General features: G+C 41.5%; 1 protein-coding gene across 6 annotated transcripts in view; it reads left to right on the plus strand.

Annotated features, from left to right (window-relative positions):
* Nucleotides 1-27,287, plus strand: part of MAP7D2 (MAP7 domain containing 2) — a 163,919-nt gene that overhangs the window by 96,670 nt on the left and 39,962 nt on the right. For 4 of the 6 annotated variants that reach the window (XM_088451503.1, XM_088451506.1, XM_088451507.1 and 1 more), the window contains exons 2-6: nt 950-1,027; nt 4,149-4,312; nt 15,672-15,783; nt 16,422-16,520; nt 22,095-22,205. In XM_088451503.1, coding sequence (XP_088307629.1) covers nt 950-1,027; nt 4,149-4,312; nt 15,672-15,783; nt 16,422-16,520; nt 22,095-22,205 — 564 coding nt within the window. The remainder of the gene's footprint in view (nt 1-949; nt 1,028-4,148; nt 4,313-15,671; nt 15,784-16,421; nt 16,521-22,094; nt 22,206-27,287) is intronic. The other 2 variants (XM_088451505.1, XM_088451508.1) reach the window with 1 other exon arrangement.

The following is a 27,287-nucleotide window of genomic DNA, read 5'->3' on the forward strand; positions in this document are numbered from 1 at the left end:
CCACTTAACTTTATTCTGATTAAAGTCTTACAGTCCCCAGCATTTTAGTTTAGGACAATTACATTCAATGTGATTTATGCACTATTTACAAGCGTACTTCAAGGCTTTGCTAAATATTAAATGCAGTATGTATTTGATCTTCACTTTTGTAACTATAATGGAGAAGAATGTGGTCTGTTGACCTACAGTACTTTGCTTTCACTTTCCTGCTAGATTGTGTGTGATTTTGTTGCTTAGTTGTTGATATTTATTATTTTGTGCAACCTCTCTGATTTGTGTTATCTACTAAAATACACTATGTGAAAGGGATTCATATATCATCATTTTTATATACATAATTAGGAAGTTTGCTAGGGTTACCAATAAAAAAAAAAACAATACATCAATAACAGAAAGCAATAAATCCAAAGTTCCTAATTATGAATATAAAAAACTATGATATATCAATCCCTTCCACAGAGTGTATTTTAGTAGGTAACATAATTCAGGAAGGTTGCACAAAGTAGCATAATCATGTTGCATTTTAGTGATTGCAATCCCAATTTTACTCATTTGTTTTAAATAAAGGTATGTAATCAACTATTCGGAATGCTTGGGGTGCTGGATAAAGTATTTTTTATTGTAATTGAGTGGCGTGCCTAAAATATACTGTATACATATTACCCTTGCCTTAACCTACACTCCCCATGACATTTATTTCATCATTAAATTGTTTAGTAGCACTGTGTATACACCTGGTGATCATGTCTGTCTGTATGATATTGTCAGTGATCAGACCCAATTATTTACTTTTATTTTTGTAACTTTCTCAAGAGCTCTCATATCAATATTTTATACAGTATTATTTTTAGTTACTCTGTAATAAAAATATTTTTGTGTGTGTTTTAGTGCAAATATTTTATTCAAGATTCCAAGTTTAGTTTGTAACATTATTTCATTCTGTTTTAAGGTATGGACAGTCTTTTCAAAACTGATGAAAGACAAAGGTTGGCAAAAGAAAGACGGGAAGAAAGAGAAAAATGTCTTGGTAAGTTTTAAGACCCTGCGGAATTTTGCTCTGAAATTAAGATAACTTTTCTTATATACATGTGTTTCAGTCCTAATGGGATAGAATATGGAATGAAGTAGATAAAGTATGGGTGCAGTAATACCTTCTTGAATTAACCTGGCACTTGTATTTATGGAGGAAAAGTCGGCTTCCTACCCCTTCTTTGCAGTGATGCAATTGGCTGCCTTTGCTGATATCCACCTGGATCAGCCAATAATAAAAAGTATAGACTGAAGGCAACATCATCATGAAGCAGGAAATTAGACCAATCTACAAATGGACTGATAACTACTTGAAAATGTGCTGTTTGCTTTGTGTCTTAGGCACAAACAAACAATGGTCAGTGTCGGAGGCTGCAAGCAGAGATAAGTGTTTAACTGCTGCCCGGGAGTTGTTCGTGGCTTGATCATGGGTCTGCAATTGAATAGATATGGGCATTTTACTTGGGAGAACAGGCTGCACGACTCACAGCTAATTGAATTTGTCCCTTTTGTTTAGCTCAGGGAATTGAATGGTAAGCCAGGATTTTCATGGGGTTCACCTGTTTCTATAGTATAATAGACTAAAGCCGGGTGCACACTAGACAATATGTTGTCCAATACAGCCAGGGCCGGCTCCAGTGGTCTGAGCACCCTGTGCCGGCCCTGTAAACGGCGCCCTAGAATCGAAATTGGGGGCGCGGCCTCATTACCATAGGCCACGCCCTCTAAGTGATGTTATTTGGCGGCGAGCCTGCATGGCACTCCTCCAAATAATGTCAGGCTCGGTGTAAAGCCCATCCCTCTGTCACTGGCTGGGCTTCCCTCAGCCCTCTCCCGCCAGTGAATGAATGCATCCATTCACACTCCGGGGGTCTGGCACCGCCGCACAGCTGCGGCGGTGGGGGTCCCCAACATCCTGATTTGACCACCCAGCGGGCCACTTCGGCCCACGGGTGGAATAGCGGGACAGGACTGTCCCGCTGAAAACGGGATTCTGGGGAGGGGTGCGCCCTCTATGGGTGGCACCTCTGTGCGACCGCACTGTTCGAACACCCCTAGAGCTGGCCCTGGATACAGCGGATCGGATGTCGTTTTGTCCACATTGGCCAGTGTGTACCCACCATGTCGCTGACTATGCGCGCTTCGTCAGCGACATCGCCCGACGGATCTGCATGCAGGTCCAAAGGGCAATATTGTCAGCGGGGGCGATGCGATATCGTAAGCAGGGGAGATGCCGTTGTTTCGTCACTGCCGGCATCTGCAAGTATGTATGCATCCCCGCCGGGTCCTGCTGCAAACAACATCATGCTGGGTACACATCGTTTAGTGTGTACCCACTCTAACTGTTAGCATACAAATTATGGGGTTGTGACCACGTGGACCAATAAGAATGTGCATGAATGAAGCTTACGGGTCCTATTAATTCTCCCATTGACCTCAATGTTAACCAGTGTTATGGTGCATACACACTGTCAGATTTGTCAGATGAACGATTTGAAGGATTTTACCAACGACTTGAACGATTTCTGACTGCATTAAAATGAATGGAATCATCCAAGTCTGACTGCAAACACATCAGATGTCAGATATCGTTATATGACCATCGGGAACGCTCATCGTTCATCTTTCAGACATGTCAGATTTTCCTTCAGATATGAACGATTGAATGATTTTTTAAATCGTTACCGTTCGGATCTGAAGAAAAATCTGACCGTGTGTATGCACCATTATACTGCCAAAATAATGGATTTTCAGTGTGCAGTTCCATTAAGTATTTAGGAATGCTGCTATTATTTGACCAAAGAACATATTGGACACCTTGCATAACCTGCGAGTGCAAACAGCAACTTTAAAATAAATAAATAAATAAAAATGGGGCCTGTTGTCCTCCTAAGACACGGTGCTTGGAGAGAGGCTATTTTAAAATCTTAATTGTCCAGACAAACGTTTGCAATGCTATACTGTAGGGAAATATGAAAAAGTAGGGGTACAACAAGTAAAATACAGAACACTGAAAATGCAGTACATGTAATAAAGCAAAGTAGAAAAAGTATACATAAAGCATAGTACAGAACATGCAAAAGGCATAGTGAAAGGACGCACAATTGGAAAAGATGGAAGCAGACGTGTGGAGAGCAAGCCTTGTTTGAGAGATATTGCAATCTGATGTGCAGAAGAAAGACTAAAGCTTGGTACGCACTGACAGATATATTGGCCGCTCAATTGATCGGCCAATATATCTGCTGCCCCTCGGCCAGTGTGTACACACGATATGTCTCTAAACTGCGTCGTTCACAGACACATCGCATTGGCTGTGCTGCAGAGCCGATGGACAGATATGTCTGCAGACATATCTATCCATCGGCAGGTGTGTACGGGGGTCTGCAGACATATCTGTCCATCGGCAGGTGTGTACGGGCAGTCTGCAGACATATCTGTCCATCGGCATGTGTGTACGGGCGATCTGCAGACATATCTGTCCATCGGCAGGTGTGTACGGGCAGTCTGCAGACATATCTGTCCATTGGCATGTGTGTATGGGCGATCTGCAGACATATCTGTCCATCGGCAGGTGTGTACGGGCGGTCTGCAGACATATCTGTCCATCGGCATGTGTGTACGGGCGATCTGCAGACATATCTGTCCATCGGCATGTGTGTACGGGCGATCTGCAGACATATCTGTCCATCGGCAGGTGTGTACGGGCGGTCTGCAGACATATCTGTCCATCGGCATGTGTGTACGGGCGATCTGCAGACATATCTGTCCATCGGCAGGTGTGTACGGGCGGTCTGCAGACATATCTGTCCATCGGCAGGTGTGTACGGGCGATCTGCAGACATATCTGTCCATCGGCATGTGTGTACGGGCGATCTGCAGACATATCTGTCCATCGGCAGGTGTGTACGGGCGGTCTGCAGACATATCTGTCCATCGGCATGTGTGTACGGGCGATCTGCAGACATATCTGTCCATCGGCATGTGTGTACGGGCGATCTGCAGACATATCTGTCCATCGGCAGGTGTGTACGGGCGGTCTGCAGACATATCTGTCCATCGGCATGGGTGTACGGGCGGTCTACAGTGTGTGCTTCATTTTACTATTTTTCTATTTGCAGCTGCCAGAGACCAACAGATACTGGAAAAGGAGAGAAGAGCCAAGTTACAGTATGAGAAACAAATAGAAGAACGGTGGAAAAAGCTGGAGGAGCAACGGCTGCGCGAGGACAACAAAAGAGCGGCTGTAGAGGAAAAGCGGAAGCTTAAAATCAGAGAAGAAGAAGTAAGACCTGATGCAATTTGGGAATACTTAGTCAGAGAGGATTAGGGGTCTTTTGGCGCAATTCGTCTTAGAATTAAAAAAATATATATATGTAGATCTTATAACATTGTGTTGTCAGATTTACTTTGTGCTGACTTACTTGTTACTCCAACTCATGTAAAAATAAATATAATAAATTACCGGTATAAATATTTATGTACTGATCTCTGACTAGCCATGTCAGAGTGATGAAGACAGCAATTTATTTCTCTCCGATGTCCATTTTAAAACTCATATTATCAGTGACAGAGATGACCTTGTATTTCCCAGTCTATGCCGTGTTTCCTACCACTCCACTGTCAGTCATCACTTCTCACTCTCCGTCTCTGTGTGATTGGCTTTGTATACATGTACCCAGTGTGTTGAGATGCCATTGTCTATTTACATCAGTGTTTCTAAACAGCTCATGTTTTCAGAATTTCTGTCCATGGAAATCTACAATAATCACATACACAGTCACGTGTGAACGATTAAAGAAATCCTGAAAACATGAGCTGCTGTGGCTGACAGTTTATTTAAAATAAAGTATATGTTAATGGAAATTTTCATTTAGCAATGAGGTTCTTCTGCCTCACACATTGCATGTAATTATGGGGGCAAAACCTTGTTAATCTTTGCTTGCACTTCTATGTGGTGCGAGCAATATTTTTTTTAGGTTATCCTGCAGGATAACCCGCAATGTATTAGCACATGAGATTCCTTTGGAACGCAACACTAATTGAAATTCTTCCCTTATTTCTATTAGATTGCTCGTAGGTGGTGTAAGTCAGTTTTTGTCATAATCCTCTCATTCTCTACTCCCTTCACTGGCTGCCTGTCAGATCAGGGCCGCAACTAGGGATGGGAGGCTAAGGGAGCACGTGACCTGACTTGAGGGGGTGCCAGGGAGAGGCTACCGGGAGGCTAGGTTGCTACTCTTGTGGGTTTGGAGCCGCATCCCTGCCTTGAGAGGCACAAAGACACCGTAATTCTAATGTGGTGCTGGTCGCAAGCCAATCAGTGCTTCCGGACCGGCAGCCAATCAGCAGAGGCTGTCGGTCCGTGAGCTCGAATTGGTTTGCGAGCAGCACCACATTACACTGATGACAGTACTGACATTTCCACAGCGTGTGGCAGCCCCGTCCTGCGCCACCCCGAGCTCACCCACCGCAAGGCCCTGGCAAGTAAGAGAAGGAAGATGGGGCCTTATTGTGTCATAATGTAAAAGGGGCCTTACTGTGGCATAATATATATGGGGCATTACTGTGACATAAATATATAAGGGGGATTACTGTGGCTTAATGAATAAGGGGCATTACTGTGTCCCAAAACCACACACCCTTTTCGTCCTCTGTTGTATTTTTTGGGGGGCTCCAAATTATGTCCTTGCCCCAGGTGACAAAAATTCTAGTTTCGCCCATGGTGAGATGGCAAATTGTTTTCATGAGTGGCTTACTGACTTTCAAAGCCCTACATGACCATGGCCCAAGGTACCTGAAGCAGCTTCTGATCCCTTACTGTCGCACTCGATTACTGCGATCCGTTGACGAAGAACTATTAACAGTACCTAGAATCTCCCGGAATTCATCTGGGGGTCGAGCTTTCAGCTTAGTGGCTCTGACTCTATGGAACTTGCTTTCCCGCACAGTTCAAGAGGACTCCACTCTAGAATCCTTCAAAAATAGACCCAAGACTCACCTTTTCACCCAACCATTCACTAATGTCCCTTGTTTTCTTAAGATTGTTTTGTATTTTGTGCTGTAAAGACCAATGTAAAGCACTTTGAATGCTATATAAATGGAATACATACGATTCTAATCCCGACAGCGACATCCCGATCGTCTAAGGTAAGTTTTTACTAACCTAATTCTACCCCCTAACCCTCTCTTAGGGGTGCCTAAACCTAACCTCCCCCCCAAGTGCCTAACCCTAATCCCCCCTTCCCCGCCGCCTAAACCGAAGTCGACGCCTGTCATTTAGCCCTTGCCGGATCAGACAGTTGGGAAGCCGTCCAATATTAATATTATTATTATAAGAAGAATCATCTCCCAGTTCACAACATATTATACAAGCATTATCACATAAAACGGAAGCTCTTTGCTATGCTTATGGTGCTGTATTCTCATAACATGCCACTTGAGGAGGCCAGAGCTAAATAAATGCAGCATCGTCACCCATACCATAGTCCTGTGACATGAGAGAACAGCATAGATTCCCAATAATGCAGCGATAGAGAGAATAAATTACATTTCACCGTTACAAATCAATTCATTCAGCATCCTTAGTAATGGCTAATGTGAAATTATTTCCACAGTAGTTTATAATACAAATGTTTTAAATTGATTTACCAAATATTCACAGTTTAAGAGAATATTTCCAGAAGAAAAAAAAGATTGCATTCTTATCGTGGGAGGTGTAGAGGGTTTACATGTTCAAATATGTTAACTTTTAATTAATTTTACTTTTTTTTTTTTTTTAACAAGTATGCTAAATATTATAATAATTATATATGCATGGATAAATGTGCTTTCACTTAATCCCTTGTTGATACATGGGAATAAAGCTATTTTGAACATAAACCTCCATGAATGTAACCCTGTCTGTTGTGCAATCACTAAATACCTCAAATCATCTTCTTTGGCAATAAGACATAATAGGTTCTCTTTAATTAAATGTTTGTCTGTCACATATACATTGTAACCCAGGAAACTGACAATAGATTTTCTGATGGGTTGACTACTGCTCGATTTCAAATTATTTAAAGTAACAGTGACCTACAGCTTTGCTATTTCAAAAATGGTCTGGGGTTAACATATGGTGATGTATTCCTGTATTGATTTCACATCTGCAAATAAAGATTTTATTAAAGTTGATTGTTATCTGCAAATGCAGATTATTCAGAGATTGATTGTTATCCATGTTTGCAGTCATTTTATTTCAACTATTTAGAATTTTTCACAGTTTAAAGATTATTTGCGGTTGGTGGATCAATCATTTTTCTAATTACATCTGACATTATTAGTCAGAATGCTTGTATATAGTGTACTTCTAGTTACGTGGAGTAAGGTGTTTGTTTAAGGAAAACAGAGGAATGCAGTGTACTGACTAATGATCAGAAATAAAATCAGAAAGTATGTATGAGAGGGATATTTTCGTACTGGGTTTATGATTACATGGTTGTCTCATTGATGCTCTCGGACCAATTACAATATAGCTACCACTTTTAACACTGGCTGCCTAGCTCAGTGGTAGCTTTCTGGAATTCATATCTGCTAATGTTTGTAACTTTAAGAATCAGTGTTATGGTGCGTATACATGTTATGATCAGTCAGCGATAACGATATCGCTGACTGAACTCACTGCACCTTCCTGGTGTGCTGGATGATGGATATCGATCATCCAGCACACCACTGACGACGGGGTTGGCCTGCATGCACGGGCGATGGTAGATATCATTATCGTCCATACGTGCCCGTGCATCGCTGGTCGTTTGAGGGTTGGAAGGCACCAAAAAATTAACGATATGAGCGATATCGTTATCGTTCATATTATGCATTTTTATCGTACCATTTATATGCACCATTGGGCTTTTAAAGATTTGAACCTGGAGATTTTTTGCTCCTAGAAATGTTTCTATTTTTATCATTTTATTCTTTTTCATTATTAACCAGCTGGAAAAATACATCTATCGGCTTTCTTCATGTTCGATGCAATTCTTACCATTTATTATCCTCTGGACTTTGTTTTCATTTGTGTTGAATTTGAAGTTTGTTACATGGAAAAATACAGGTGGGGGGCAACGGCAGACCACAAATAAGATAAAAGATGGGCAAACAAGCTAAGGGGCACTGGTGTGCTACTCCCATATTCGCTCTGCCACTTATCCAAACATTATTGCTTATGAACCGTTTAACTATTGATTAGTCTGTTGTATTCCCATATACATAGATATGTGACACACATGGCAACTACAGTTAAACCAATCCATCACAAGAAAACTTGTTGGTGCCCCTATTCCAGCCAAATCCTAGGTGGGTGTTTAGGATACTTTGTGAATAATCTGCCTTTGTTGCTGTTAGTTTAGCATTCCAGAAGAGCCAGGCTTGAGTTTTATACACAGCCTTGGGAAAAAAACAGAATGTTCGGTTCATTTAATCTGGATGTCTGCAGTGGTTGTTCTCTGTTCCCCATGACAACACCACTACAAGTCCATCTACAAAATAGTCTCCACTTTTGACAGCCATATAACCTGTGCTTATTTCTGCTATATGTGAAAATAAGGTTTGCCATCTGAAGTGGAACCACATGAATTTTTCAGTTTGTACTCTGACATGTCTTCATTTGTAAGCCCTATTTATACATTAAAAGTAAAACCCAATTGTAGATTATTTTCTGGTACTCCAGAATAACCTGCCCATGACTCATATCACCTAGAATTCCCTGTGTTATCTGAGCAGCAGGTACAATAATGGTACTTTTACAGTCTGTTGTAAGGCCATTCTATACTTCACTATGAAGTAGATAACTAGTATCTGCACCGTAAAATAACCTAACATGATTTATTATTATTATTATTATTATTATTATTATTATTATTATATATTTATTTCTCAAGCATTTTTCTTGCAGTAGATATATGTAATTTGTTGTTTACTTCTCATCAATATGCTGATGACTTTTTCGGTAGTGTCTGCTAAATACATCATACCTCCCCCAGAGGTCTAGCAATTTCCTTATAATGGCTGCATTATGCTCCCCCGAGAAATGGTATGTTCTTACAGTCAACCTTAAAAACATTGAGGGTATGTGAGGCTGTCATGGTAATTTCAGGCAGTTTTGATCTCTCTGGATGCATCCATTTCTGTTAGTTAATCATCTAGCTACAAAGAGTGCAAACTGAAACCGCACAGTATAAATAGTTACATGTTAAAAATAAAAATTGCAACAGTGCTTTAGTTTGATAAATGCTGAAGTGTTTGGGGAGGTCATATAGTTTGAATGTGAATGTATACTACATGGCTGGAAAGTACAGGATATTAGTAAAAAGGTTTGTTTGTTTTAAATCCAGCGATATATGAGGCAAAAAACAATCTGTGGGGAATAAAAAAAAAAAATCAGAAACTGTGACTTAATGCAGAATATTGATATTTTATTAATATCGTTGTTGTTTAATCTTCGGGAACTCTATAACTCTGGGGCAGCAATAAAATCTGTGGCCCGTATTTAATTCTCAAGTGATGTGCGGCCGTGATGTTTAGCTGCACACATCACAGTAGAATACAGTACCCCAACATTGGCAATTTTTCCTGAGCATCTCTAAGGGAAGCAAAGGAAAATTAGCAAAATTGCTGGTCACGAAATACCAGCGTTCTAATGGCACTTTTTGCCATTGCACACAATTTGAATCTCCTCCCCCTGTGTGTCAGTCTGGCAGTGGTGGATTTAAAAAACAGTTTAGGCAGTGTATGTGCGACATGTCTATCACACCATCTTTATGTGCACTTTATTGTTATAGAAACTGTCCAGTTGCCTTTTATTTGCAAGTGGGCATTTTAGGAGTGTTGTTTCTAACTGGTTGTGTCCTCCGTTCCTTTTTTAAATGTATGTAAACCTTTTTATTACTAATTTAGGAGAAAAACAGATCTATTAAAATTCTACTACCTTATAAGTGCCATTTCACTTTTGTGTATATTTTATCCAATTTACCAAGGTCCAGTTGTTATCCTTACACAGAAAGTTAGATGTGCAATCAAAATCTCACTTTTATGGCAGTCAGGGATCTGTCCCACAGAAATAGTAGTGAAAGGCTGCGCTCCATCCTCAGACTCTCTCTCAATTCTGCTTCACGCAGTCACTGCCGGGTGCCGTTGGCAGTGCGGCACCACACCAGACCTGAAAACGGACAAACTGCGTCCTGTAATGAATCAATATGGGATGCAGCATGTCCCTTTCAAATACAGAACGATTCTGTGTAATACAGGACGGGTGGCAACCCAAGACCTGTGTGTGACCTCTGCATCAGGCCAGGTCCAGGCTGTCCTCTGCTCTTACAGCTGCATATGCATTAAATAATTTATTGTATCTCTGTGTGTCATTTTACATAGAACATTTATTTTGTGTGTTAGACTTAAAGCTTTCTAATCATTCCTACTGCATGAAAGTTAGAAAATAGAAGACGATATGCCCTTCTTAGCAAGGGTATAGGCCGGGACAGGTGTACTGTATGGTGAAGCCTTGAATAAAATCTGACAGGCAGATAGGGAAGGGATGTACAGTAGGATCAGCTTTTGATGCTCTGAGTTTAGGCTACTTTCAAACTTTTCCTTCCTGGAGAAATTCTGCAATTATAAGAGGATCAGTCTCTAATGGTGGCCATTTAGCATAAGTAGGAGATGGGGTGGACGTAGTGGAGACTGGAGACAAAATGGGAAGGGTATGGAGAGGAGAGGGGGTGGAGTAGATGAACAGTGCATATAGGAGTAGGAATCTACTCACTGTGGCTTTTTTGCAGACTGCAAAAATTAAGAAATCATACAGGGCAGTGGTGTCACTAAGGGGGTGACAACAATCGAGGGGGTGACAATAAAATAGGGCTGCTCTGCTCTTTTGGTGTCATCCCCTCAGATGGTGTCACAGAGCAGAGCTTTACCAGTGATGGTCATCCACACTGTGTTGAGGGAAGCCGCGTGCTTCCCAGCAGCTCCTGAAGAGCTGGGCAAGCCCCCCAGTGTGACGAGGACGGGGTTGTGACACGTGATCATGCCCCCAAAACTGCACATCAGGTGGCGTGGCCTTGCAGACACAAGGTCACGCCCCCTTTTGAGTGCGCACTAAGGATAGATGAGTGTCGCACTGGGTGTCACCATACCCGGTGACGCCTCTGATACAGGGGCTGCCATTTTGTATGCATTAGCATTAATGTTGGCTTTTAAAGCCTCTATTGCAGTGTTTTAACCGAAAGGAATGTACAGGGAATTTTGACATTTTGATCAGAAAAAAATAGAGCACATCAGGAAATTCCCAGATTTCAAAGTGGAAACACAGTAGGCCACTGTCAAGGGCTTACCTCAAGCAATGTGTGCAGTTCTGTGGCACTGTACCCAAAAGGACAATGATAAAACAGAAAATAATCAAATATGAGCTACTAAAATTGAGCATGGGTTGCATAAAAAAAATGATCAATAAATATTTTAACAGCTTAACATGAATAGGTTGAGTCTCCCATATCCAAATATTACGGAATATTCCGAAATACTGAATTTTTTTTAGCACGACCTAGATAGTGACACATTTTTGCTTTATGATGGTTCAATGTACACAAACTTTGTTTAAGGTCCCAAAAAATACAAAATATTGTATAAAATGACCTGCAGGCTGTGTGTATATAAGGTGTATAGGAAACATAAATGCATTCTGTCTTTAGACTTGGGTGCCTTTCCCAAGATATCTCATTATGGTGTGCAAATATTTTAAAATACAGAAAAATCTGATGTCCAAAATCGCCCTGCTCCAAAGCATTTTGGATTTGGGAGACTCAACCTGTACAGCATAGATAAACTAGACTCCTAGGTGATGGTATAGAACTTTCAAATATATCAAAAACATTACCATACTCCCGGAAGGCAGTATAAATAAGAGAACAAGAGGATACACTCTGGGATTGGAGGAAGGGAGTCTAACATAAAATTAGGAAATGGTTTTTGCAGAAAGTGTGATGGAGCCATGGTATAGTCTCCTAGCGGTTGTAGTGGGAACACAGAAGACAAACATGTTACGACCAAATGTAAGCAGAAAAGATGGCCTGTGTGTTTTCTCCTGGGATATTCTGTGTTTCTATATTATAACTAGTATGTTATTTGAGCCCCCATCCTTCTTAGATTTGTATTAATTATTTAGTGCAAGTTAGTTCTGTTGCTCAGAGCGGGATGTACTTGATATCCCGGCTGTCTGAATTCGGACTCTCAGAATCCCGGCCACCGGCATCCCGACGGTAAGTATTGGGGTTAGGGGGAGGGTTAGGGTTAGGCACTAGGGGAGTTTTAGGGTTAGGCTGCAGGGGGAGAGGGTTAGGTTTAGGCTGCGGGGAGGGAGGGTTAGGTTTAGGGGGTAGGGTTAGGATACTTACAGACAGGTGTCAGTATACTAACCCTGTTGGGATTCTGACTGCCGGGATCCTGAGCGCCGGCATCATGTACCCAACCCCTTAGAACTAATGTCATTTGTACAAAAACAACATATTGAGGGAAATGTAGACTGTAAGCTCCACTGTGAATGGCTAAATATTATCTGTATAGTGCTGTATAATGTGTGAGCTATATAAATAACTGCTAATACAAATGTAGAGAAGTGTGGTGACCAGAATCTGTGTAATGATTTACCATAATATAGTGCATGGAAATGTTCTCGTACTGGTGGTAAAAACAGTATAAAGTAGTAACAAAAGTGTCATAGGGCTGCGTACGAAAATGTGCGACTCCGGGGTGAGATCGGGACGTGAAGAGGCAAATAGCCGTGCATTTCTTCGCCGGTGCAATGGCAATTCACACCTAAGTGGATCAAGCACTAAAAGCAGATGCATCCCACAAATATTTGTAGACTGCTTATACACTATGATGGAGCATACTAGAGCAGCTAGTTTGGTCCGTGTATGGCTGGATCTCTCCATCCATGAAATGGGCATTTCTGGGCAGCTGCCTTGCCAATGCACACAAGACCGTGTCGTTGGGTATGTAGCCAGACTTCTGCGCTACTCTGAAGCGTGTGTTCGGAGATGAGAAACCTGTTTCTGGTAGATCTTTTGCAGCCCACATGGAGTTGGTGTAAGCAGTGGCGTAACTAGGGGGGGTCGGGCAGGGTGCGTGCCCTGGGCGCCATGGGACCAGCGGCGCGGGGGGCGCCGCCGGCCACGGTCCGGCCCGCCCTAGTTAGCCACCAGTGTAGCGCCGACCGCAGTGAGTGCGGTCAGCGCTACACATTTACACAGGACCGGCTTCCAGCGCCGGTCCTATGCTGCACAGCTGAGCCCGTTCCCTCCCCCTGAGCGCTTGCCCAATAGCGCTAGGAGGCGGGCTCAGGCTGTGCAGAACACACGCATCGCCGCCAGCGCTGGCGGTGATGCATGTGTTAAAACAGCAGCCAATGAGAGTCAGATAGACTCTCATTGACTGCTGCAGCACCCACTGCAAGAGCCGGGCTTCCGTCCGGCTCCTGCAGTGGGTAATGGGACAGACATCATGACGCGTCTCTCCCATAATGCTGAGCGCACCAGCCCGGGAGGACTGGCGGGTGGTGTCGCGGCCCGGAGCAGCAGCGTGGATTCAGGTAAGTATATTTTTATATATATTTTTTTAAACCTGTCTGCACTACTGGGGGCACAACGGGGGAGGGGGGTGGCTACTATTGGGGGAACCTCTACTGGGGGAGGGGTGGCTACTACTGGGGGCACCATTATTGGGAGGACCTTTACTGGGGGGGCTACTACTGGGGGCACTTAATCGGTAGGGGGAACCTCTACTGGGGACTACTACTTGGGGGGGAACTACCACTGGGGGCATTATAAAAGGGGCCTACTACTAGAGGCACTGCACTGGGGGGACCAATACTGGGGGCAGTAATAGGAAGGGCCACTACATGGGGCACTGGATAGGGGGGATCACTACTGGGTGCCTGCATAAGGGGGACCACTACTGGGAAAACTGCATGGGGGGGACTACTGCTGGGGGCACTATATAAAGGGCACTGCATGGGGGGGGGGGGGACTACTACTGGGGGCACTATATAAAGGGCACTGCCTAAGGGGATACCGCTACTGGGCGTACTGCATTGTGGGGACTGCTACTGGGGGCACTGCTTAAGGGGGAACACTACATGGGGCACTGCATTTGGGGGGCCACTACTGGGGGTACTGATTAAGGGGAACTAATTGGGGCTGTATAAGAGGGACCACTACTGGGGATACTATATAAGGGGCACCACTATGGGCCTGCATAAGAGGGACCCCAACTGCATACTGGGGGTACTGTATAAGGGGTACTACTGGGGTTAAGGTGCATATGGATAGGAATGTTCAGCGTGAAAATAAAGGGGTGTGTCATGCTGACACGCCCCATTTTTAAGTGACCACGCCCATTTTTTTTCCTGCGTGCGCACATGGGGGGGGGGGGGGGGCAAATTTGCCCTGGGCTCCAAATACCCTAGTTACGCCGCTGGGTGTAAGTGCTGATACTAATGATGACTGCTGCAGATGGAACTGCAGTGAGTGGTGTGACTGTACGCATAAAGCCAGTCGCATACTCACATTAGCATAGTGTAGTAAATTTGCCTGTCCGCACTTGTGGGTAGTTTGCCTGGAACTCAGAATCAGGACCAGTATGCTTAATGCCAAAATGAGAGGGGAGGACACCCTGAGCCAATTATACTACCCTCACACTTGACACCTGTTTCTATGTCTAGTGATAAATGCCAGTAAGTTTTTACTATTCGCCTGTTCGTCCATATAAAATATAGGCCGTGACCAGTCCCTATCTACTTTAATCATTCAGATAATGCCCCACCCCATATAACCAGCTTCTTTTACTTCTGTCTATATTCTTATATGCGTACCAATAGTTCTAGAGTATGTATTGGATAATGTACCCTCTACTGTGATTTGCAAGGATACCAAGGATTGGGACACAATGGGGCCCATTTATCAAAGTAGGCTAAGATTTCTATATGCATGTAAGGTTACAACCCCACCCTATCCATTCTCATACCAGTTGTATCTCTTCCTGGACAATACATGGTGAATGTGATAACTGGCACCAAAATGTAGAAATGTATTATTGTTAATGCCAACCATATGTGCTCTGTGTTTGTCCTTTGTCATTTTAAGTTTACAAGAATGTTTCTTGAGCATTTTATCTTGTACCACAATTCAATATACAGAAGTACATTGTTTATATTGTAATAGACCTGTGATACTGTAGCTTCCACAGTCTGTATGAAGAGCCCTCTGCTATAACCGGCTCTGTGTGGCTGCAATGAGTTAATGCTGTGAAAGCGTTCTTCATTTGAAGGGAAAGATCATTGGCTGCAACACCACAGGGGACCAAATGCTAAAGCCAGTGATGCAACTTGTGTTATTTACTTACTACAACCCCTCTAGTGACAGCCAGTGACGAGGAACAAAAGTAGCCTCCTCCTTGTGCAGAGTATCATCTCCTTATTCTCCTTTTTATGATCCTAAGAGTCTGTCATCAATCAGCAGCACTTCTTAATCACAAGACATTCTGACAAGCTCTACATCTAAACTGAAGCTCCCAAACCAACTTCTTGTTCATTTGTCTGCACATTTGGCTAGGAGCGATTAGAGGCTATGATGCGGCGTGCCCAAGAAAGAAGCCAGCAGCTGGAACAGAAGCAGAAACGATGGTCCTGGGGTGGGGCCTTGGTAGCCGGCTCAGTAAGAGATGGTGAGTGCTTCTAACCTGCATTGCAGGTCTTTTCAAATAATTCCTCATGTTCTACTAGTGTTGTCACATATGATCTCCTAGAACCGGTCTCTGACTTATTAGAGGGTAAATTAACCTACGGTGCTTTGTAGGTCTGTCCTGTAATGTAGAATCTCCTTTGACATAAGATCGTCAGTACACTCAGTGTTTTGTATGTCTGTTTTGTGTCTAAGTATAGAGCAGTCCTATAAAATAGAGCCTCAATGAGTCCTAGCCCACCCAGACAGAGTGATTGCTTTCTCATCTTGCAGCAGAGTAGCGATGGGTTAATAGACCTGTGACAATGCAAAATGAGAGTGAGGTGACGTAATGCAGTCACTGTGAGGGCACATTTGCAGCTACATTTCTCAAATATGATGTGGGCCTATATACAGCAAAGAATATACAAAATATCAAAGTTGTCTTTGTTCCAAACAGTTATGTCATCCTTCCTTTTTCTCTCTGTGATTAACATATGCTGCAGTTTATTTACAGGCTTTCTCTATAAACTGTATTTATTTCTATCCTTTGTTTTCTATATTGCTGTAAACTGCATTTATTTTAACCCTGATTCTTGTATTTTATGCCATTCTTGTTTTACTCTGGTTTGTGCTGTGCAGGTGAATCAGAAAGCTCCCCACCCCCTGTGCTAGGTTTAACTACCAACACCCTTGATTCAGACCCTGTGACCTCTGCTGCAGCTGACGAGTCCTCCAATGGTATTTTATAAGAACCACAGTACCACTGTGTCTTTTAAGTGTTCAGTCACATTAACTCCATCACCAACCCAGCTGTCTACCCTAAACAGCGTACCGATCAGTTTATTGTCCACAAGTGTACTGTCACATTGTCCAGTAGTTTGTGTCTCACATCCAGAACATACTGCATGACGGTCCTCGCAGCATCATCCTGTACTGTTATACACTCCATGCTTGCCATCACTAATATTTGTTTGCTATTTCTGCTGTTTAAAAAAATGTATTTATTTATATAACAAAATAATGTTTTCTGTGCCAGTCCTTAATACTATTTAAATTTTATTTTGTATTTAAAGTTGTAATAACTTCAGTGTATTATGCATCAAATGTTCATAAAAGACTCTACTTTCTGGGAATAGAACTTTTGACATGTATTAAGCATAATAGACCATTGCTATTGTAGCTAATATCAAAAATATTATAATGCGTCCCCCCACCACCACCTTTTTAAACATCGTTAACTCATTGTTGATCTAGTTACAGATTTAGGCCAGAAACCAGTTGGAACGCAATGAATTTTGTTAGGTTATTTGGTCCCTAACATTTTCTAGGAGGTATTTGAAATTATTTTCTATGTTATATTTTGTTTTTAGCATGGCAAAACATTTTTATCTCCTTTTAAGACATGATTGTCTCCAGTTTATACCATTTTGCCCGTTACATTATTTTGATGTAGACTGGAAATAATCGCCGATTACCTAGATACAAGAAATGAATTTAATGCATCTTCCAAGCAGCAATGTAGCTCTACTGATTTAGCAATGTATCTACATGGATTTACCAGTGCATTAGAGGGACATAGATCCGAGTCTTAGCTCTGTGTTATTATACATGAACTCTTAGCAGGATTTCCTGCCTAGTCATAATCCTCCCATCCCCCATTACATGGAAAATAATGCAGCACACTCTCCACTTTCTCACTGACTGAAAATCCAGTATACTGTATCCAGAAAATCTCTCGTGCTTGTTGGAGTTCCATGTAAAAATATCCTCTGTCTTATGGTGCATACACACGGTCAGATTTTTCTTCAGATCTGAACGATAACGATTTAAAAAATCATTCAATCGTTCATATCTGAAGGAAAATATGACATGTTTGAACGATGAACGATGCGTGTTCCCGATGGTCAGATAACGATATCTGACATCTGATGTGTTTGCAGTCAGATTTGGACTATTCCATCCATTTTAATGCAGTCAAAAATCGTTCATTGTTCAAATCGTTCATCAAATCGTTCAGATCGTTCAATCGTTCATCTGACAAATCTGACCTTGCGTATGCTCCATTAAATGTAGTAAGGTTTTGCTATAATTAATGTATACTGCAGGATTACCCTTTTCTGCTTGGTATGCAATGCTTTCATCTGTCCTTTTCCAAGACAAACTGAAATCTAGTGGAGGGGACACTGGATGTAATTGTGAAATAATTTTCAAATTTAGTACTGATAAAATGGTAATTGGGAGGCATATATGAAACATAGGAGTGATCGCTTCTATCTCCCTTCCTTTGTAATGGAACTGTTCAAGTTACTCTTGGGACAGTGCAGGGGGTTATGGAGATCCATATTACTGTAGTTGTATAGGAAACCAACAGTTATTTTATTTTTTAAATCAAATTCCCAAATGATGAGATTATTTGCAAATTATTTTTTTTCAGGTGAAAATAAGTTTGTTAAAGTTCTTTCATAACTACCATGGTCCAAAACTACATGTGAGCTGGAAGGTATAGCTAACTTGTCTGCTCAGTTAACAGTGATAGCAGCTTGATTCCCTATTACTTCTCCTATTGGCTACCACTACCATCAGTTTGAACTATACTCCCAAACTCAAGCTTGCATAGAAACGGTTACACATGAAGGTCCACTCAATCCTGGGGAACTTCACTTCTCACTTTCTCCGCATGAAGACCTTGGTGATTTTCAGGAAGGTCATGCAGGGTTAACATAAGTATAAAATGCCCATAAATGTATTCATTCCATAGTTTGAGGAAACCATATTTGATAGGCAGCTATGTACCTTTTATATTAAGAACTCCTCCCTTTGAAGGACTATTGACATCACTGTTGTGGGCAATGCTTAAAGTGGTCTTAGAGAAGTGGTGGAACACCCCCCCCCCCCCTCCCCCCCTTGGACCTTCTTTAATAAAGGGACAGTGCATGCTGAAAAAAGGGACGTGGTCTCAAAAGAAAGGGGCGTGGTCACACAATAGTATCCCTGATTCAAATTACGCCGCACAGTAGCCGTATCCTATTATTCACTTTACACCACACATATTGCCCCTGAATCACATTACACCACATAGTAGTGTCCCTTATTCATGTTATGACACAAAGCAGTGCCCCTTATACACACTGCCTACAGTAGTAGTGCCCCTAATACACATACTGCCCACAATAGTAGTGGCCCTTATACACATACTGCCCACAGCAGTAGTACCCCTTACACATATTGCCCACAGAAGTAGTGCCCCTTATACAATGCCCACTGTAGTGGTGCCCCCCGTGGGAGTGCCCCTTATGCAGTTCCCATAGTGGTAGTGCTCCTTATGCAGAGCCCAGAGTAGTGGTGCCCCTTACACAGTGCCCCCAGGAGTGGTTCTCCTTATGCAATGCCCCCTGTAGTAATGCCCCATTTAGTATTACCAACAGTGGTAATGCCCCGAGCGGTAATGTCCTCAACAGTAATGCCCCCTGAAATAATTCCCCTACTAGTAATGCCCCCTGTAGCAGTAATTCCGACAATTGAAATGTCCCCTGCAGTAATGCCCCCGTAGTAGTGGCCACTTTAGAAGTAATGCCCCCTGTAGAAGTATTGCCCCCTGTAATAGTGCCCCCTGCAGTAATGCTCCCTGTAATAGTGCCCCCTGCAGTAATGCTCCCTGTAATAGTGCCCCCTGCAGTAATGTCCCTATAATAGTGCCCGTGCAGTAATGCCCCCTGTAATAATGCCGCACACACACACACATACAAAAAAAAAAAAAAACTTACCTTAAGCCCGCTCCTGCGTCTGCTGCCATCCGGTCCGCTTGGCTGCTCCTCGGAACTATGGGAGAGATGTCATGACATCTCTCCCATAGTGCACTCCGGAAGCCGGAGCTCAGGACTGAGCTTCAGCCTCCTGCTGGCGCTGCGGGGAAGGAGGCGGGCACCCACTGGTAACAAAATCTCAGCGGGCGGCCGGCAAATGGAGCCTCCCTGCAGCGCCTAGCTGAGGTGGGCCGGAGGAGGCGGAACTGGTTCTCTCTCCAAATAGAAGTGATGTAACGCAGTTCCGCCCCGTTCTGGCCCACTTTAACCCCTGATTGTGGGGCTGTCTGAGAGGTTTTGGCTATAACAAGTTGTACAGCAACTTCTACAAATCATGTCATAGGAATACGTGCAGGATTGGCAAATTTTGTGCAGAAAATAAGACTGGATGTAGTCGGCATTCCGGCAGTTAGGATGCCGGCGGTCCGATTACCGACCGCAGTCTGAATCCCGGTGCCGGTATCCCGACCGTTGACATCCCAATGGTGAGGTTAGGGTTAGGTACTAGAGGGAGAGTTTGGGTTAGGCTACGGGGGAGGGGGGGTTAGGCGGCAGGAAGTAAGGGTTAGGTTGCAGTTAGTACCGTCTGCATTCTGACTGCCGGGACTCCGTACCCAACTCAAGACTTAGCTTATGTATTTACTATATATTACATTATCATGTTTTATTATTTGCTTTAGAGAATCATGGTAAACTTAGAATTAAATATTTTTATAGGAAATAATATTTTCCACAAAATAAACCCACACTCATTAATGTTTCATGCAGTTTAATCAAAGAATAAATGTAATTATGTAAAGTAAAGAAACAAAAATCTACTATTTTGAATTGATGTTAAGAATTCTAGGTTTGAAAATAAAACGGAATTAGTCATATTGCTTTGCATTGCTTAGCAAGAATTATTTATTTTATTATTAGCTATTTATATAGCGCACACGTATTCCGCAGCCCTTTACAGAGCATATTTTACCATTCACATCAGTCCTTGCTGTAGTAGAGCTTACAATGTATGTTCCCTACCACATGCACATACACACTAGGGTTATCAAACCCAAGACCTCAGTTCTGTGAGGCAGTAAAGCTAACCATTACACCATCGTGCATAAAAAGCGAAACTGCATTTTCCATGCACAAAAATGAATGCAATAAATTTGAAAGTATACCCATCATCAGGCAGGTTACTCACAATAAATGTAGCCATAAATTGTGTGCAGACACAAGAATGATGAGAATGCTGCGTATCAATTCTCTGGAACCCAGTGAGCCTTTGGGCATCAATGTTGTGTAGCTAGTTACTTGCAAGTTGATAATTATTACAGTTTACTTTAAGGGCAAAACCATAGCACACATATTTATGTAACATTGTGCGCCTAGCTTTCCACACGTTCACCTGCTCTTACAAGAAAGCACATTTAAGGGCAAAAATTGTTTCATCCGTCCCGATGTCCCCTCACTCTCATGGTTCATTTAAGCCATAAATCTGCTTTAACCAAGCAGGGTTTTATAATAAAGATGAAAACAATAAAGAAAAAACACTTGGGGGTAAGTTTACTGACAACTGCTATAGAAGGTGTGTTTGAGTTTTCCGATGAAAACAGACGACAAATAGACCAACAGTTCCTGGCGGTTTTCTACAGGGTAAAACATACCACATGCAATTTCTACATCACAAACCCTTTGTGGTCGGTTTGTAAACTGATGCTTAGTAAATATGCAGGTTGTTTTCTAGTCTATGTAAAATAATCTATAGTTGGTCCAATGTTGTAAAGTCTGTCATTTGGTGGGTTTTCTTGTCGGTTTTGCTTTTAGTAAATAGGCGGTTTGCAAAACCGACAGAAAATATCGCCCATAAAAACAAAACCGACACTTAGTAAATTTACCCCTTGGTGTTTTCGATTTAGATCTGCTGCTGTTCTGTTTCCACCCTGCACATTTTTCAGGAGATCTTCTAATCTGAATAATTGGGTAATCTGAATAATTGGGTAATCTGAATAATTGGGTAATCTGAATAACTGGGTGCATATTTTCAAAGTCTCTTCCAAAGACTATAAATGCTCTGTACAGGCACAGTAGAGCACACGTGCAGCATTTCCGGCCTGCAGATTTTGCAGTTCATAAATTAGTCTTTCTGATAGTGAATTAAAATGCTACATTCTCAAAAATATTGTTTCCGCTCACAAAAAAGTTACCTCTGCATGTAAGTGATGGGTGCACTATAATGCAGTAAATTGGTCCTCCAGCTTATCTGAGTGCCTCCTACTGGTAGCAAAGTCTGGATGCTATTGTTTCAAGCGGCTTTATATCTGGTATAAGTTGTTATATGCTTCCACCTTCAAGACTAATGAGCTGCTGCCTGCTTAATACCAACAAATTACCTTTGACATTTCTCTGTGGCTTGGTTTCAGTCTGGTCACTGTTGCATTGAGAGAAATTACAGGCAATATAAAAATAAGTGTTTTGTTTTCCATGAGTAATTTCTTATATCAATGTCTGATGCATCTCTCTGCAGCCTGTGACAAACTGTCCTCATCTACAATGAGTCTGCAAAAACCAGTGGACTCACCAATCAGTAAGAGGCTCTCCGCATCCACTGCAGCAATCACACATTCCCCAGATCGAGGCAAGTGTACCATCTGCACCCCTGTCCATCAAACCTCCTCTCCCTCCCTTTTATCTTACAGCTTTCTTGATCATTTCTGAGTTCATCCGCTTTCCTCTCAATAGTGTTTTTGATGATGGTTGTGATTTATTGTTTAGATTTGACAAGCAGACTAAAATGATCAGATTTAAATTTTAACTCTGGACAAGGCTAGTTAAGCTCATCTGAAAAAGCCAATTCAGCACAACAACGTTTGTAAACCCTAGTACGATATAAAATAGTGTTACAAACAAAAATGTTAAAACAAAAAAATTAAATGGTCTTATCTTTCAATTGATTGATAATATAATTAGCAATTTATTAACCATTATGCTGCCTTTTATATTTGAGATTATGAACTGAACTCTCTCACTACCGCCTTCATTCCCTGTTTCTTTTTTCATAACTGGATACTTGGCAGCCAGTTAATACGGGGCATACATCCAAACACATATTGTTATGCTGATCCGATATATATTGGGGGATCAGCAAAAAACATGTTAACAATCCCTAACTCACTGATTCCAACCTTTTTCGAGCCGGAATCGGAGAATCGAGATTGTCCAACATATTGACTTTTCACGATCCCCCGACCCAGGAAATTGCCCCGACAGAGGCAATTGTTAGTCTTTTACTTTGTTGCAACAATATTGCAGATCTCTGCATAATAGTTTATTCTTGAGATCCTGAAAACAGCCATACTTGACCAGAGCAAGGAATGAACAAACTTGAAACATTTTTAGTGTATGGTGCCATAAATAAATGAAAATGGCTCTAAATTTCCAGGAGGGGGGGGGGAGGGGGAGTTCTTTGTCAACACTCTAATGTATAACTCGGGAATTTACATTAGTATTTTCCATCATTACCCAAATGGATTTGTCAGCTTGACGTTGACCGCTTTCTGTGCAAAATTAAAGAAATAGTAGTAGCATTTCAGTATTGAGCACTTTTAAAGTACAACCTGAGCCATAATAAAATGTTTCCCTATTTAGGGCTCTCTGAATAACTAACGCCACCAAATTTAATAAGTATACTAATCAAGGTGAGTGGAGAAGAATTCTGTGAAATAAATGTAGTTTCAGTGGCTAAATTTGACACTGTACAAGCTAAAATGCACCAAGGTACCAGAAAACTAAAAATGTTATTTGTCCTTTTTGTAAACACTGAATAAAACTGAAATGACCTGAAATTTTAATTCCAAGATCAAAAAATTGCGCACTGCATTTTTAGACTCATATAAAATTTCTGCTCTTAAGTTTCACTATTTTATTCCCATCAACAAAGCGCTATAAAGGCACAATACGAATTCAGCTCCTCTTCAGTTTTTACATAGAGGAAAAATAAAGTTTATAAATAATAATTTTAACTTTCAAAATTCATTTGTTGGTACCTTTTAATGCAGTTTACCTTGTGTGGCACAGTTTTGTCTTCAGCCCATGCCTTGAATAGTTAATTAGTTAGAGCTGCAGACCGTTCTGAACAGAGACACTTTAATTATGGCCACGTTGTTTTAACAAATTAACATTTTAAACATTTCTAAATCTACATATAAGGAAAAGCATAACAATTAATGCTGCTGGGTTGCTCTGTAGAAAGAAATAGGATTATATAGAATTCTCGGGACAACTACAGAGGTATCCAGACTATATATAGACCGTAAAAAGGTCAACAATGTCTAGGTAGACACCAGATGTTAGCCAGGCTATAGTTCGCCATGGACAAAAGCTCAACACAGTAAAGATCGACAGGGACAAAAGGTCGACGCACAAATGGTTGACACTTTTTTTTTTTGTTTGTTAGGGTTAGGACCAAGAGGGTGGGGTTAGTGTTAGGCACTTTCCGGAGGGTTAAGTTTAGGCACTAGAAGGGACATATAGTGCCAAATATAATAGGGTGAGAGTTTAGAAAAGTGAGAGTTTCTGAGACTTTTTAAACTTTGTCAATGTAATAGTGTCCAAAAACAAAGTAACAGAGTGAACTTGCATGTTTTTTTAGACTTAAAAAACTCTCACGATTTAAAATTTTATTCAGATGTTTTCCCATTTTGAAGATAAAACTCAACCAATGTGAGAGTTTACTGCTAAACTCTCACATTTTCTAAACTCTCACCCTATTACATTTGGCCCTTAGAGTCAGGCACCTACCCCGACGGTTATGGTTAGGCACCACAAGGGAGGTTTAGGATTAGGCACCAAGGGAAGGGTTAGGTTTAGGGTGAAGGTTAGGGTTAGAAAAAAAATGTGTTGACCATTCGCGTGTCGACAATTTTCATGTTGACCTTTTGACCCCGGCAACCATTTGTACACGTCGACCTTCATGTCGACCTTTAATGTGTCGAAATTTTGTCCCTGTCGACCTATTGCCTTTCTAACATCTTTTGTCTTTCTAGACATTGTCTACCTTTTTACTGCCAATCTTTTATACCAGAACCAACTTCAGAAGGGGTTCCAAATTTACATTCATTCATTTTAATATTCCCATTCTTTTTAGGTGAGTTATTAGCACACATGTGGAAACAGCATTGAAATGATTAGGCCCATTCATTTCAGTGCTTATACATGCATAAAAAAAAAATATAATTTAGCATTTTTGTTTTTTAATTTTTTTCACTACTACCACAAAATTAAGTAGAATATACGCATTGTGCCGGATTCAGAGTTGCATGCAATTCTGTCTGTGAGGCCATTTCTTGATTTTTAGTAGACTACAGAGGCGCATTTAGGGGTCAGGGCAACCATAGGCACAACAGAAATGGCTGCCCCCCTCTGCCCAAATTTATTATTTTCATGGTTTGCTTATAAGCCCTCATTTGAAGATTGACAATTCACTATAATAATAAAAATAAGACGTGAACTATGACATTGTTTGCTTTATTTAAGCTATACATATTTAATAAGTAGGTCAGCTTACAGGGGCAGTCTGTACATGTCTTACTAGTTTATACTTCAGTAAAGATAGCATACATTACAGGTGACTTTTGACAAGGAAATAGATGAGATAAGGGACATGCAGAAACCTGAAAAAACTTGAATAAAAAAACAAAAGAAACTGAAAAAATTGTACGGAGACAAAATATTAAGACACCAGTATAATCAGTCTAGTGGCGCAGTTTTATCAGATATCACGTTGAATATCATCATATATGTTTTTGCAGATAAGAGTGCCACGTTAATCAGGCCTCAAGAATGACTTATATCAAGTTTACACATCATGTAGGACCAACAATAGGGATAATAATATAGTCCCATACAATCAGCAAACTATTTCTGAAATGAGCAGCAAGCAGCAGTATTATCCCATACAATTAGTAGCCTCATGCAGTTTCAGAAATACAGTGTCCTTCTTTTGACTATTTTTTCAGTTTCTTTTGTTTTTCTTCAAGGTTTTTTCAGGTTTCTGCATGTCCCTTCTCTCATCTATTTGTGTATATGTTTTGTCTCCTCATTTTTTTATATGCTAAAGTAAACTGGTTACCTGTGGCAACATACTGTGTATTAACAAATTATCTCTTGATATATGTGCCTAAGTATCACTACAAAATAACACTGGCATTGTAGTACTGATGTTATCAAATAGATATTCTATCCCATATACAGACTGATATTGGAGAATTATCCCCATTATGAATATATTTTTTTATACTGTTTATATATTTTTCTGCGTATACTTATAAGGTGCCTCTGTTTGTCCTTTTGATCACCTGAGAGACAATTATATATTACTTTTTCTTTGTTAATGTATACCTAATAAAAATTATATTTTAAACTTTGTAAATAAGAGTGCCCCCAAAAAGAGGTGTTTTTTCCTTTTGTTTTGTTTCCTTGTCAAAACCCAACTGTATAGTTTAGAAATACAAGCCCTGGGGACCACCACCAACACACAATATGTTCTGGGTATTAACCCATTTGATGTTTTTACAGTATTATTGGTACATATTGATTTAGTATTGTGACCTCTTTTTATATGTCGAGTTTGGTGCAGGATCTTCCTTCCTTTCTTCTAATGATAGCATACAGTAATGTACAATGGAAATATTTTGAAGTTACTGGTACATTTTGGACTGACCGTATCAAAACAAGAATCCAAGTGCTATCCCCAACAAGTGGCGCCCCATGGCACGTTCCTAATGGGAATTTCACTACTGGGTGATTCAGAGTCATTGGGATTTCAGTCGCATCTCTACTTGCGATTGAGTGGATATTGCTGGACGGGAAGAGGTTTCTCACACACTGGAGAAGTGCCCTGACGGCATGCTGGGGGTGTGCTTCCAGAATGCTGAGTATTCAATGATGAGCGTATGTAGATATCAGCCTATACTCATTCGGACCTTCTGCTGGTAAATGTGCATGCTGATTATACCGAAGGCAGCTCATCAGCGGAGGGGTGGGGACAGAGCGGTTGCATAGATGCAGATGACTATGGATAAAGGCTGAAAATCATATTTCTATCCAAATGCGTAAAGTGGCCTTAATTGCTGCCGATTTACATGCAACTCTGGATCATGCCCATAGTGTTTATGAATGGGCAGGGGCATATCTATAATGGGTGCAGGGTGTGTGGTGCACACAAGCCCCTGGGTCCAGGGGGGGCCCACACCGCACACCCTGCACCTATACTTACCTCTCCAAAGTTCCACATAGACTGGAGAGGCGATACACAAAGCGCTGGGAAAATGGCTGCCATGCCATTTTCCCGGTTTCCTGCTCATGCGCAGTAGACTCCGGGCACAGACTAGTGCCCTACTGACGCTGTCAGTGTGCAGCGGCTGCCGGAGAGAGAGAGAAGGGGGCCCCGGACAGGGAGTGAACACGGGTCCCCTCCTCTCTTAATACACCTGTGGATGGGGTATTTTGTATTGTATTGTCATATCTACTATCCAGTTTTATGTATTTACATATTATACTACTCTGTATTGCTAGAACCTTTGTATTGCTGATGTATTATAATAATTATTAATTATAATGCCAACAAGATATGAAGGTGTAAGTTCTAAAAATGTATCATTAACCTATATGAAGTTAGAGTTCAAATGTTTAGTTCACCCCAGTAGATGGCGCTATAGGC

This window comes from Taudactylus pleione, unplaced genomic scaffold (genome assembly GCF_031769625.1).
Source record: "Taudactylus pleione unplaced genomic scaffold, aTauple2 ptg000026l, whole genome shotgun sequence".
In the NCBI taxonomy this organism is placed as follows: domain Eukaryota; kingdom Metazoa; phylum Chordata; class Amphibia; order Anura; family Myobatrachidae; genus Taudactylus; species Taudactylus pleione.